A 14,512-nucleotide genomic window follows, 5' to 3' on the forward strand; every position below is an offset into this window, starting at 1 on the left:
TGGGTCTCCTGGTTCCTAGTACACTCATCCTTCAGCTGTGCCAAGCTGAAACATATAATGCCAAGGATGACAGAAAGGTGATTTGCTATTTCTTCCCTAAATAACAAACAGATTTTAAAGCAGCAGATCAATGGGCTACAAGAGCAGTTCAAGATAAATGAATCCCGGTGGTCCATGGCTCACATCAAACTCCAGAACCAGATTGAAGTCCTAATGAAACAGAACCTGGAGCTTCAAGAAGAACTTCGAGCTTCAGAACATCAGCGGCTGGACATCACCAAGAAATCATTGGCTTTACATTCTGCAAGAAGGAAATCAGAATCGCTGGTACCCAATGGCACATTTTGTTATTCATAATAAATCAGCATGATTCATCAAGGGAATGTCTTTTTTCCCTCAGTGCCTATGGCATCTCCTCACTTTTATTCTGTCAGGGACGTCTCTAAAACACAGCAAGAGGACTCACTTCATTTAAATCAATTCTTTATCTTTAATAATAGTAAATCTATTTAATATTTAATAACTAAATAATAGTTATCTTTAATAATAGTAAATCCACAAAAGAGTCAATTTTAGGGCCTCCCAAGTAGCCTCTTATCAAAAGGCATAATCTCTCTCTGGGTTTACACTTTTTCCATTTGTTATTTGACATAATCTATGGGAAGCCCACCTATAAGTGAAATATAACCCATTTTGTTATATATCAAATTGGCAGTAGGATGTCAAGTTTACTGTGGGACAGTAATCATTCATGGTTTTAAATAAACTATCTGCTTAAAACACTTCAACCATTATGTATCTCCATGGATGGTGGTATGTATTCAAATAAGAATATACTAAAAGAGGTTGAAAAAAACGTGACCATTATTTCTAGAATGGGCTGTCCTACTAAGTCAATTATATAATCAGTATACAATCAGGATAGCAAACAAAGGTGACCCTTTTATTCATTCGAGTTCCAGATGGGTTAACCTCTAGGGGGATATGCTGTCATACATCTTGTTAAGTATAAATGAAAAAAGAGATATGGTGGGGTGGAGTGGTGGAGAGGGAATTCTTTACATTTTACATGGAACATTCCAATCACAGCCATATAGATGAGAAATAGAATTTACTTCTCTGTCACTATGCTTGTGCCCATGTGAAATATTTCCCTTGACATTTTGTTTTTGATTAACCATTCTTTAGGCACCAGAACCGATTCTTGGAAGCCCTTCAAGCCTGTCAAAGAATGAGGAAACACCAATGCATGCTGGTCCAAAGAGCTGCTTAGGCCTGAGGTTATCATCTGAAAAAAGTATTTCTCTAGAGGTGACTGCTAAAGTTTATACTCTTGGAAAGGAAATTCTTGTGACAGATACATAAATATATATATATATATATTTTTTTTTTTCTCCATAGATTTTTTTAGTCTGTCCCTTCTTCCTTGGGTCAACTAAATATCCCTTTGTAACTCTTTACTGAAGAAGGGATACTCTTTTAAAACACATTCACACAAATACCCATTCCCACCCACCCAATTTACCCAAACAAAAAACCAGAAAAATTCCCCCAGACCTTGACATTTAGTTAGTATTGACCCATTCTCTCTAAAGATTTGGCTTAAAAAGTAGATTATAATTGAAATGTAATTTTTTTTTTCTGGATCAGACCTGTAATTTCACAGTTATAGTGAATTCCCAATGAGTGAACTCTATCATTGCTGATGGGCACATGATACAGTACTTGTAATCTCAAAGAGTTTCCTGGCCCACTGAGAACTTAAGTGTGATGTTCAGGGTCACAGAATCAGTTTCAGAGGCAGGATTTGAACCTAGGACTCTTTGAGTCTAAGGTCAGCTCTTTAAACACTATTCTAGAGGGAAACTTTTTTTCTGCTTTTTTTTCGAAGGGCAACTGGAGTTAAGTGACTTGCCCAAGGTCATGCGACTAGTAAGTGTGTTAAGTGTCTGAGTTTGGATTTGAACTCAGGTCCTCCTGACTCCAGGGCTGGTGCTCTTTATTCACTGTGCCACCTAGCCGCCCTCTACAGGGAAACTTTATGGTATGCTAGATAGAGACTGGGACATGGAGTCTGAAAGACCTAGAATCAAATCCTGCTCCACACCCTTATTAATTGTGTGACCCCAGGCAAGTCACAATCTCTCTGACCCCTAATTTCTCATCTATAAAATGGTGATAATAATAGTACCCACCTCACAAGATGTCTTGAGGAGATGGAGACTGTAAAATGCTTTTCAAACTTTATGATGGTATGTAAAAGTTAGCTATTTTAATGATAACTGGCACATAGTAAGCAATTACTATTTTTCATTTATTCATTGTTATTATATACTGAAACCTTTTACAAAGATTTACTTAAAATAATAGCAGTTGACTCTAAAATTTGTGGAGCACTTTACCTACATTAAGTAATCCAGTAGTATATATTTTCATCTTTCTGGGTTGCTATGCAGTCCATGATATGAGATTACATTAAAAGACTAGACTACCTCCTATGATCTCTTAGACCTATTGTAGTTGTAGTCTGTGAAGTCTTCTCATGCTGTGGAATGAATGCATACTACATCTTCAGCTGTGACTGTGGGCCCCCAAATTCTGGACTCGTGTAGTTTTTGTGATTCCTGAACCTACCATTTATTTGAGACACAAAAGTCAGAAAGCATACATTTACAATGTGATATCCCCTCAGGTAATGCCTTTTTCTACCAATAAGCTCTTAATACTCCCTGGATTGAATTTTCTCAAGTGTTTTGTTTGGAATTTGAAGCCATTCACAACCTAGTCCTTTCCTACATTTCAAGAATTTTTGCATTTTACTCCTCTCTGTGTATTCTATGAGTAACCTGGTGTTTCTCAAACCTGATACTCCATCTTCCTAGAGTACTGACTGACCCCAGGGTTTGGAATGCTCTCATTCCTTATCTCTGTCTCTTAGCTTCTCTGACTTTAATCAAAATTCTAGACCCATCTCAAATCCCATCTTTTCCAGGAGGCTTCTCATGCCTCATCCCTGCCCTACTGTCTCCCCCCAATGTCTTCCTCTGAGCTTACCTCCCAGCCTCTTTCTATATAGGTTGTATGACTCTAATTATTTGCACGCTATCTCACCCAATTAGATTATAAACTCCTTAAAGATAAGGGCTATTTTTTCTTTTTATACCTAGGTCTTAAACACAGTCCCCAGAACACAATAAGCATTTGGCAAATGCTTCTTGACAGAATGGTGAGCTTTTTTTCAAAGTGGATATCAGTATCCCTAATTTCAAAGATGATTACTAGGTTATTTTCTTTTTTCAGTTTTAGAGAAAAGAGGATTTACTTTGGGACCAGAAGTCCAAAGAAAGACTTGTATTATTCTAGTTGTCATGGTCACTAGCATAATTCACTTATCAATATTCTGAGGGGAGGAGGAAGGCATCCATGATAATTGTTAATATAAAAATGCACAATTTTTTGTTTTTAGCCAGTAAGCAATAAAATAGAAAGAAAGGAATCTAAGAGAGCAACATCAAAAGAACATGGAGAAAAAACTGTTTCCAGAAGTCTTCGTGTCAGAAGTCCACCATCTCTTGGAAAGAGATCTGCCCTGGAACGAAGAATCACATCATTTGATCCAGAAATGGTAAAAAGAACCCCCCACAAAAAAACCCCAACAAATCAAAAAACCAAAACCAAAAATAGGCACTTAGAATCATAGACTATTCCAGTTGTATTTTAAGTTTCTTTTTTTCATTTTTCAAATGCTTTATTAACTTCTGATTTACATCATTCATTTCCACCAGATTTTGAGTTGCAAATTTTCTCCCCCTTTTTACCCTACCCATCATCCCAAAATAGCAGTCCCACAAGATATCCCCTCCTCCAATCTGTTCTCTCCCATATTTTCTCCCATACCCCTTTCAACTTTTCCAGTAGGGCATGGTAGATGTCTAAAACCCAGTGCCTATATATCTTATTTCCCAATTACATGTAAAATAATATTAATAATAGTATATATATATTTGAATATTTGATTTTAAAACTTTGAATTCCAGATTCATTCCCTTCCTCCCTTGTCACCCACCCTTACTGGGAAGATAAGCAGTTCAGTATAGGTTGTACATGTGTAGCTAATGCAAAATATTAACATAGTAGATATATTGTAAAAGACTGACTATATTTCCCTCCCTCCTATCCCACCTCCCATTTGTTCTATTCTCTACTTTGATCCCATCCCTTTTCAAAGGTGGGTGCTTCCAACTTCCCTCCCCCCAAGCCTGCCCTCCTTTCCATCATCCCCCCTCTCATCCCCTTCCCCCCCTACTCTCCTGTAGGGTGAGATACCCTATTTAATGTGTATTTAATTCCCTCCCCAAGCCAAATTCAATGAGAGTAAGTTTGACCCATTCCCTTTTGCCTTCCTATTCTTCCTCTCCATTGTAATCATTTTCCCTTGCCTCTTCTATATGAGATAGTTTACCCAATTCTGTCTCTCCCCATCTCCTCTCATTATATTCCTCTCTCACCTCTTAATTTCACCTTTTAAGTATCATCCCTTCCTATTAAATTGGTCCTGTGCCCTTTATCTATGTATACCTATAAACATATATACACACATTCACATATGTATTCATATGCTCATATAACCTCATATATAGACATACACACACATATATTTCTATTCCCTTCAACTATTTTCATACTGAGAAAAGTTTCATAGTTACAATTATTGTATTTCCATGTAGGAATGTCAATAGTTCAACTTTGAAAAGTTCCTTATGATTTCTTTTCCCTGTTTACCTTCTCATGCTTCTCTTGCTTCTTGTATCTGAATGTCAAATTTTCTATTCAACTCTGTTTTTTTCATCAAGACTTGAAAGTCCTCTATTCCACTGAATGATCATATTTTTCCCTGAAACATGATACTCAGTTTTGCTGGGTAGGTGATTCTTGTATTTAATCCCAGCTCCTTTGACCTCCAGAATATCATATTCCAAGCCCTTCAATCCATCAGTATAGAAGCTGCCAGATCCTGGGTTATCCTGATTGTGTTTCCACAATATTCAAATTGTTTCTTCCTGGCTGTTTGTAATATTCTCTCCTTAATCTGGGAATTCCGGAACCTGGCTATAATATTCCTAGGGGTTTTCTTTTTGGGATCTTTTTCAGGAAGTGATCAGTGGATTCTTTCAACCTCTATTTTGCCCTCTGGTTCTAAAACATCAGGGCAGTTTTCCTTGAGGATTTCTTGGAGGATGATTTCTAGGTTCTTTCTTTGATCATGGCTTTCAGGTAGTCGAATAATTTTAAAATTATCTCTCCTGGATCTATTTTCCAGGTCAGTGGTTTTTCCCATGATATATTTCACATGGCCTTCTATTCTTTCATTTGTTTGGATCTGTTTAACAGTATCTTGATTTCTCATAAAGTCATTAGCTTTCATTTGCTCCAATCTAATTCTGAAGCAATAATTCTCCTCAGTGAGCTTTTGAGATTCTTTTCCCATCTAGCAAATTTGGCTTTTTAAGGCATTCCTCTCCTCATTGTCTTTTTTGAGACTCTTTTGCCAATTGAGTTAGTCTATTTTTTAAGGTGTGATTTTCCTCATTCAGGCTGTTGACTCTCATTTTGTAATTTTCTTGCATGGTTCTCATTTCTCTTCCCAATTTTTCCTCCACTTCTCTTATCTGCTTCTTAAGGTCCTCTATGGGCTGTAACCAGCTCATATTTTCCTTTGAAGATTTGGCGTAGGAGTTCTGACTTCACCGTCTTCCTCGTGTTCCATGCTTTGGTCCTTTTTGTGCCCAAAATAGGAGTCTAATGTTGGGTTCTTCTGTTTGCTTTGTTTCCTTTGCCTGGTCATGTTGCCACTCAATTACTTGACTTTTGGGCTTTTTGCCACAGTAGGACTCTGCCACCAAACAGGGGAGCTTTTGTCCCAAATGCTGGGGTTTTCTCAGCTGCCAGAGATATTAGTTGGGAGCCTTTGCTGAAGCCTCCACATGTTCTGGCAAGCTGGACACACACCCCAGGATCTCCACCCTATACTGCAATCTGGGATCAAGCAGGTTAAAGCAAGAGTGATTACCCCTCAGACTGGTCACTTGGTCCCCCTACACTCTGCAGGCCAGGAGCTGAAGCTGCCACGTGGGGGTGGCTGCACAGCCATGGCTCCTCAGTGACTTCTTGCCCCAGGGGCAAAAGCTGCAGCACTCCCAACTACTGGATCCCAAAGTCCACACTGCACTGATTTCTCACTTTGTCCTTAGCATCTTTGTGTTGATAATTCTGGAAACAGCCACAGCTGCTGGTGATCTGGAGTCCCTCCAGCTGGTGGCTAGTCAAGCCGCCCTGGGGCTAAAACCTTGGGCTCACTTGGGCCTGGGCTTGGCTCCCAGAGCGCTGCGCTGTCCAATTCCTGCCTGCCTGCCAGGCTGTCCTCAGCAGGAGGTTAGCTTCTCTGTGTCATTTTGTGGGTTCTGTAGCTTCAAAGTTTGCTCAGAGTCCCCTTTTACATGAATTGGGGAAGGTGGCAGCTGGAGCTGCGCAGAGGACCTGCTTCTATTCCTCCATCTTGACTCCACCCTGCATTTTAAGTTTCATATTGAACAAAAATTATACTGAGGTCTAACAAGATCACTATAAATTCATTGTTTTGGAGAAGTATCATAGTTCACTTAAAATAATAAGTTTCCCATGTTCTATCTATCTATGGTTCCATTTAGTCTTGACCTAGCTTTTAAGTGCTAAACAATGAACTAATTACCTTGACATTTTTTCATTTCTTGTGCTCTGTCATGGTCAACTCCCATTCATTCACTAAAAAAAATTTGTGCTGCATTTCAGTGTTATCTACCTTTCCCAACCCCCACCCAGCACCTAGCACAGTGCTGACTAGAGTAGATGCTCAGAAATAGATATTAGCTCATGGATTACTGATGACCTCCCCATTGCGCAGTAATTTGTTTTCAGTCCTGACTCTTCTTGACTTCTCTACAGCATTTACCACTGTTGAATACCCTTTCTTCTTGGATCTTCGCTTTTCTTTGGGTTTCTGTAACACCAGTCTCTCTTACTTCTTTACCTGTCTGACTTTCTCTTCCTTTGTCTCCTTTGCCTATCCCTACCTGCCCCCTAATTTGGGGCATACCCTAAAGCTCTGTATTGGGTCCTCTTCTTTTCTCTTCTACAACCTCTCATTAGCCTGGATTATTGTAATAGCCTCCTAATTGGTCTCCTGATCTCAAATGCTGAACCTCAAATCAGGAAGACCTGAGTTCAAATTCAGCCTGACACACTATAAAACAAGAATGATAATATAACCCACCTTCCAAGGTGGTTATGAGATTGAAATGAGATAATACTTGCAGAATGTTTTTCAAAACTTAAATTACTTTATTATTATTATTATTATTATTCCTATTCATCCTCTATACAGCCACAAGAGATTTTCCTAAAGTACAGATCTTGCTATATGATACTCCCATCACTCTCACACTCAATCAATTTCTGTGGCTCCCTATTACCTTTTGTGTGTTTGTCCTTTGTTCTTGAAGAGGACCATGACATCAGGGAAATGACGACACGACTTGCAGTTGATTTGGATTTGAGTGAGGGAGGGCTATGTAAGGTCACCAACCTTACTTTCACCTCCAGAGCCCTCTGGGTCCAGTGGCTAGATATTCATCAGGACCACTGGAGATGGCCAAGGATGCATTGGGAGACCCTGCCCTTGTAGGCTAAGGTATTTTCAGGTTCTCACTTAAAGTGAGGTAATGCCTATTTAGTCAATAGGCCTCTTTAAGAAGTTAATCAAGGGGGTGACCCATTTAATCAAGAAAGAAAAAAAAAAAGAAAAAAATCAAACTGATAGGGGGGAACCCTCAGGCTTCCTGGCCAAAAGAGAAACAGTTACTATTTAGTATTTAGTAAGCATTTAAAGCCTTCACAACCTGACCCCATTTTTCCTATCCAGTCTTATTACATTAAATAGTAACTGTGCCCCATGCCCATGGTCCAGCCAAATTGGCTTCCTTGGTATTCCTTCTATATTTAATGAACCATCGCTTTACCTTTGTGCAGACTCTCCACCATGCCTGAAACAGACTCTCTTCTCATGTACACTTCTTATATTACCAGCTCCCTTCAAAGCTTAGCCCAAGTGCCATCTCCTACATGAGGCCTTTTTGGATCCTTCCAGCTATGTCCTATTCCTCCTTCTCCTCCAAAATATTTTGCATTTAATTTGCATATATTTTCTATGCATTCCCATATTATGCATTGTTTCCCTCAATGGAACCTAAGCTTCTCAAGGACAGTGACCGTTTTGTGTTTCTCTTTGGATATCCTGCACTTACCATGGTGCCTGCTAGAGAGTAAACACTTAATAAATGCCATTGATTTATTGATCAGTCTTTACTTGAACTCTTAGGACAAATATTAAAAAATACACTTCATTTTTATATTGAAATTATTGATGTATTTTCATGTTATCCCCATGGTACCTACCACAATACTGATTGCAGTGTAGGCCCTGAATTATGGTAATTTATGAGCTGATATGGGTAACTATAAAAATAAATAGCTAATAGCTTTCTGATGAATTAAAAATTATTTTTATTTTTATTTATTTTTTTAAATTTAATTTTATGTTTATTTTTAGTTTACATCATTCATTTCCACAAGATTTTGAGTTGCAAATTTTCTCCCCATCTTTCCCCTACCCACCACCCCAAAACAGCATATTTTGAATATCCCCTCCCCCAATCTGCTCTCTCCTATATCCTCCCTCATCCCCTCTCCGACATTCCAGTAGGGCAAGATGGATCTCTATGCCCCAGTGCCTGTATATCTTATGAATTAAAAAAAAAATTAACTTTATATTCCCATAGTGTCTGGTACATAGTAGGTACTATGCTGTCTAACTGACTGATGAACATAGTTTTTAAAAGAAGCTGAAGTCTGTTTGTACCTTAAGGCAAAAGCATATCTATATCTGACACAGTAAATAATAATATCAAATTCTTTGCAAATTGAAACAAATTTTTATCCTAAATTTAACAAACACCAAGTAAAACAAGCATTTTCCACTTACTAGATTGGAACAGAAAAGTGGATTGTTTATGAAATCCCTTACTTGTTAAGGATATTATAAATTCAGTGTGTAACTTTTAAAACTGTCCTTCTTTTAAGAGTTTCTGGTTCATGGGTATTGCCTCACTTTCAGGTCATCCATCGATCTCTAGAAAATCTGCAAAAAGCACATTCAAGAAAATCACCAGTGCCTGTTTCCCCACTTGCCATGTGTAATGAAGAAAGCTTGGCAGCTTATGAAAATGGTAAGAGTTGAAAGAGGGATACTTTTTGTCCAGTTTGAGTAACTCCTTAAAATATGTTTTTTTGTTGTTGTTGTTTTGGGGGCCATATATATTCCATGTATATGGTCATCTTGATCATTATTTGTCATGACCATCTTGGGAAAAATACTCCCTCCCCTTGATAGCCAACATTTTTTTAAAAGGACTTTATAATAACTTTGTGATTGTGATGTCGTGTAGGACAACCTCCCTGTCCTTTTGTAATCAAACTTATTTTCCTTCTAGACAGGTCTCCATTGACCTCTGGGAATTATGAAGATGCACTCCTTAAGGTTCAGAATAATGATCACAGGTCCTCTGTCTTCCGTCGGAATGAAGACTTTCAGGTAGTCAAGGTCAGACTTGCTCCATAAAACCAGTTTGCTCTTGGGCTAGAACACCTCTAAATATGTTTCCAAGATGAGTAGATTTTCTAGGGGTGAGAGGTCAATGGCACCCTCTCCATATCCTTTAGAGAACTAAAAAACAAAAAAAAAAAAATCAAGTTAACCTATAGGCTACTGGGTTAGGTAAATGTCCTCATTACCTTTTGGGTTCAGTCAGATATTGCAGAAATGAATGAACTTAGTCATTTTCTAATTCTCAGTTGTTTAACGATCAGGAAAGTGTTGAAAAAACCATACTATTTACAAATATTAAAATTCTAAGATATTTTTCACCTTTCCCCTCAAGAAGTATGTTACTATGAGCGAAACTTTCAATTTATGATTTCAGGTCAAATTTGACAATAAAATCTGTGTAACAGAAGGCTTTCTAAGTCCCCAGGACTGGTCCACATCTTATTTCAAACTGTATCTTATAGAATTCAAAAGGTGGAAAGAACTTTAAAAATAATCTAGTCCAACCCGCTATCCAGTGAAGGAAACTGGTCAACAATATGCCTGACAAGTGGTTGCTGGTATTTTCTCATACACTTCTCAGAATCATGAATTCATTACTTCCTGAGATTTAACATTTAATTTCTAGAAGACTGTGATTATTGGCAAATATTTCTGTATATCAAAATGAAATCTGCCTCCATGTAACTAAGACCTAGCTCTAAGCTCTGAAAGTACGGAAGTTAAATCAAACTGTTCTTCAATATGATAAGTCTTTTAAATATTTGAAGACTGGTCATACCTCCCATCCTCATATCTTTCCTTTTTAATTACATGCTTTATTAGACAAACATTAAGCATCAATGCAAATACTTGTCACTACTTAGTAACTTTATATTTAAATAAATTTGAGAAGCAGCATGGCATAGTGAATAGAGACTTGGTCTTCCACCCAGGAAGACTTGGGGTCAAGTCTTGCCTCTTAACACATATGGCAATGTGACCCAGACAAGTGACTTAACCTCTCAAAGCTCTAGGCACCTTGCTAAGATGGTAACTTACAGAGATGGTACTGACCTGCCTTGAGAGAGGGATGTTCCTCATCTGGGAATTTCCTATGCTACTGAAATCACAGGCCTAGCCCCTTTCCTTATCAAAATCCCATGCAGTGGGAATATATCCTTACGGTGCTGTCAACCACAAAAAAAAAGTTTTTTGCCAATGATTTTTGTAATATTTTATGCATTTGTAAAACAAAATAAAACCAAACCAAAATGTGCTAAATAGAGAAATGAGCAAATAAATCAGGTACCTCCTCAGATTTTTCAGTTGTTTTTCCTATCACTGTGATGTGGCTGGATCCAGTTTTCAATTAGTTCTTTTAAAGTTCGGTATCCAGAGCAATAGGCTGACTGCAGTCTTAACAGAGTTTACAATGATTTTATCGCTTCCCTTCTTTTATTGCCTCTGTTAATACATCCTGAAATTTCATTAGCATTTTTGGTAGCCATATCACATTGAGTTTATAGTCTGAAAAACAACTCCAAAGGTAGACTGTGTTTCCCCCCTCCTCTGCCCATGGCAACTTTTGTCAAGTTGGGCCCTCTCCTATCTTGTGCTTATTGAGTGTTTGAATCCAGGCAAAGGACTTTCTTTACTTTCCATGTGAAATTTTGTCTACTTAGATTCAACCCATTGTTCTATTCTATTGGGTTTTTTTTCTTTTTGTATATGTATCCTGCCATTCCTCCAACTTTATGCCACCCACAAATTTAATAAACATGCTTTCTATGCTTTTAGCAAAATAATTAATAAGATCAATTAATTAGCTAATTAAAAATTAATTTAAAATGAAGGGCAGGGTCCTTCATTCAGATGAGTCATAGACTCATCTACTTGGGAAAAGAACATCAAAGGTGACTGAGTTCAACCTGCAGGCAAACAGGAATCCCCTCTGTAACATTCCTGAGAAGTGGTCACCTGGCCATGACTCATACATATCTGGGGACAGGGAATCCACTAATACCTGAAGCAGCCCTTCCCATTTTTTGAACACCTCTAACCGTTAGGAAGATTTTCCTTATATGAAGCCAAAATTTGGTTTTCTGCAACTCCTTCCTCTTGCTTCTACTTCTAATCCCCCATTGACTGACTGTATAACTCTTCAAATGAGTCTTCTCTTCCCCAGGACATTCACAGTTCCTTCAACTCATCCTTCTACAGCATGGGTTCTCATCCTCTCGCAATTCTGGTTGGTCCTGCTCTGGGTGCAGTCTAGTTTGTCAGTGTCCTTCCTCTGATGCTGTGCCTAGAATCCATGGTACTGTAGATGTGATCTGACTGGGATGGAGTGCAATGGGGCTATCAGCTCCCTCATTCTGGATATGATGCTCTTATTAATCCATCCCAAGGTCTCATGCTTCATTCATACTGAGTTTGCAATTGGAGAAAACCCTCAGACCTTTCTTCACACCAACTGTTAATGATCCATGTTGCCCCCATCTTGTATGTGTGCAGGTATTTTTGAGCCGAAGCACAGAATTTGACATTCATTCCTATTAAATTTCATTTATTAGCTATTGAGATTTTTTAATCCTGCCTCTGTCATCTGATATGTCATTTTTTCCCTTGGCTTTGTACCATCTTCGTATTTGATAATCAAGCCATATGTGTTTCATAAAAGATACTTATAAAAATGATGAACAGAACAGAGTCCTGGGCAGATCTCTGAGATACTCCCCTGGAGACTTCTCTCCAAACCAGCGCTGACTCATTATTACTGCCCTGGCTTCAGTCCTTCATCCTGTTCCACACTCACCAAACCTACCTAATATATATGCTATAGTAACATCTTTCCATATCATACACCAAAATACTAAGGGCAACTTTGTCAAGTAGTTTATTAAAATAAGGTTCTTGTAGTTATGATGTTTCTCTGATATATCAGTCTGATAATTTTGTCCAAAAAAAAAAAGGAATTAAGGTTAATCTAGCATTGTATTCTTTATGAGAGTCTTTGTGATCACTGCTTCTGTTTTCAAATCATCCCTTTACTAATACATTCCAGCATTTTACCAGCAATTGAAGTCAAGCTCCCTGGCCTATAATTTCTGGAATCCTGCTCTAAAATTTTTTAAATTGGAACATTTGTTCATCTTCAGACTTGAAGCATCCTTTTTGTTCATTTAAAAAAAAATGACAGTGTATTAGTAATCCTTTCTGGGATGTAGTTTGTCGAGGCCTGGCAATTTGAAGTCATTAATAATAGATTAATTATAATAAATGGATAGATTAATAATAGATGATAAATTCCTCTCTTACCATAGTCCTCGTTGTCTTGGCTGTCAACTGGTTTCAATGGCCAGAGTGCTGGGACTAGAGTCAGGAAAACCTGAGTTCATAAAGCTTCTCTGACAGTTGCTACCTATGTGATTCTGGGCAGCTGCTTAACTTCTCTGAGTTCCTCATCTATAAAGTGAGGGGATTGGGCTGGCTAGCCCATAAGGCCTCTTCTAGTTCTGTATCTTTGATCCTGTGAACCATTTTTATTTACACTTACCATTCCAAAAACAAGACTGTTTTCTTTCGTAGAGAAAACAGAATCAAAACAACTGTTCTGCTTCCTGCATCAAGTCAGCAGGGCCTTTCCTCCAGATGGATGGAAATCCAGAAGTCAACATCGATTTGTATAGTTTTTTCAAGGAGACATGAATCCCTTTCATTGTGAATTTCATTGTGAAATTTCATCAATTTCAAGGGAATTGATTCCACTTTTCTCCATTTTGTTCACATGGGTGGATTCTTTCTTTTCAGAAAGACGATGATGACAAACAACACTTCCCCTGATCTATCATGTGCTAGGGGAAGGCATTGGACTTGTGATTCCATAAGAACGGGGGAATTCCCTGGTGAGGAAACTCCCTCTGCAGAGGCAGATTGGCATATTCTCTGCAATTTACAGTCTTGGAAAGTTGCCTAGGGCATCTAGAGGCTAAATGACTTGCCCGTGGTCCCATAGCCAGTATGTGTCACATCTTCCTGGTTCTGAAGCTGGCCCTTTCTTCACTATGCCACACCTGTTCCCTAATAATTCTGTCACAAAGGGAAATGAAATTAGTCCAGCATTTCCTGTTCTTCATGAACAGAATAGAGTGCTTCCTCTTGGTCCCCAATACCCTTTCTAAGTTCCTCCGGATAGACATATCAAGATTTCATTTACTTATTTCTTTCCTACCACAGGGAATCCCCTGCTTCCTACTACAGAGGAGTATTTTCTTCTTACAGCTATCTCTCCATTATCATAGAAAGTGGTAAAAAAAAAAAAAAAGGAAAAAAGTTTAGAAAAGTGGGGTGGTGGCTGAAGAAGGGTGGATCCACAGAGTCAACGCTTCATGAATTCTTGTTCATTGGTGGGGGTTTGGAGATGGGAGGCTTTCTCCTGGTTCTGCCTTTCACCAGCTATGTAACTTTGGACAAATCCCTTCATGTCTTTGGGTCTCATTAGTAAAAAGAGGACTGTTGATTAAATGACTTCCAAGCTCTCTTCCAGCTCTAAGAGGATATGACTAATCTGTGGAACTAACAGTTTCATAACATACTCTAGAGTTTCACAGACATCAATATAAAGGTCATTTGTCTAGAATTTACACAATTCACTTCCCCCTGCCTTCTGAATACTGGGACATCATTTGTCTACCCATCTCTATTTTACCACTCTATCAAAGATTACCAACACAGATCACACCTGAAAGTTATTTTAATACTACATTGGAAGGATATGGGTTTTTTTTTTTTTTTTGTGGTTGGTGGTGGTGGTAGAGATACTAGAGTAGTCTG

At 38.3% G+C, this 14,512-nt stretch overlaps 1 protein-coding gene across 1 annotated transcript in view; it reads left to right on the top strand.

The window, feature by feature from the left end:
* The window catches only part of LOC138147885 (centromere protein J-like), a 51,141-nt gene that overhangs the window by 17,785 nt on the left and 18,844 nt on the right, over window positions 1-14,512 (top strand). The window contains exons 5-8 of the mRNA XM_069070548.1: window positions 112-327; window positions 3,467-3,625; window positions 9,209-9,320; window positions 9,585-9,685. Coding sequence (XP_068926649.1) covers window positions 112-327; window positions 3,467-3,625; window positions 9,209-9,320; window positions 9,585-9,685 — 588 coding nt within the window. The remainder of the gene's footprint in view (window positions 1-111; window positions 328-3,466; window positions 3,626-9,208; window positions 9,321-9,584; window positions 9,686-14,512) is intronic.

The sequence above is a fragment of the Petaurus breviceps genome, unplaced genomic scaffold (genome assembly GCF_028583685.1).
Source record: "Petaurus breviceps papuanus isolate PSGF00001 unplaced genomic scaffold, PetGlider_PUasm1.0 90808, whole genome shotgun sequence".
NCBI lineage: Eukaryota > Metazoa > Chordata > Mammalia > Diprotodontia > Petauridae > Petaurus > Petaurus breviceps.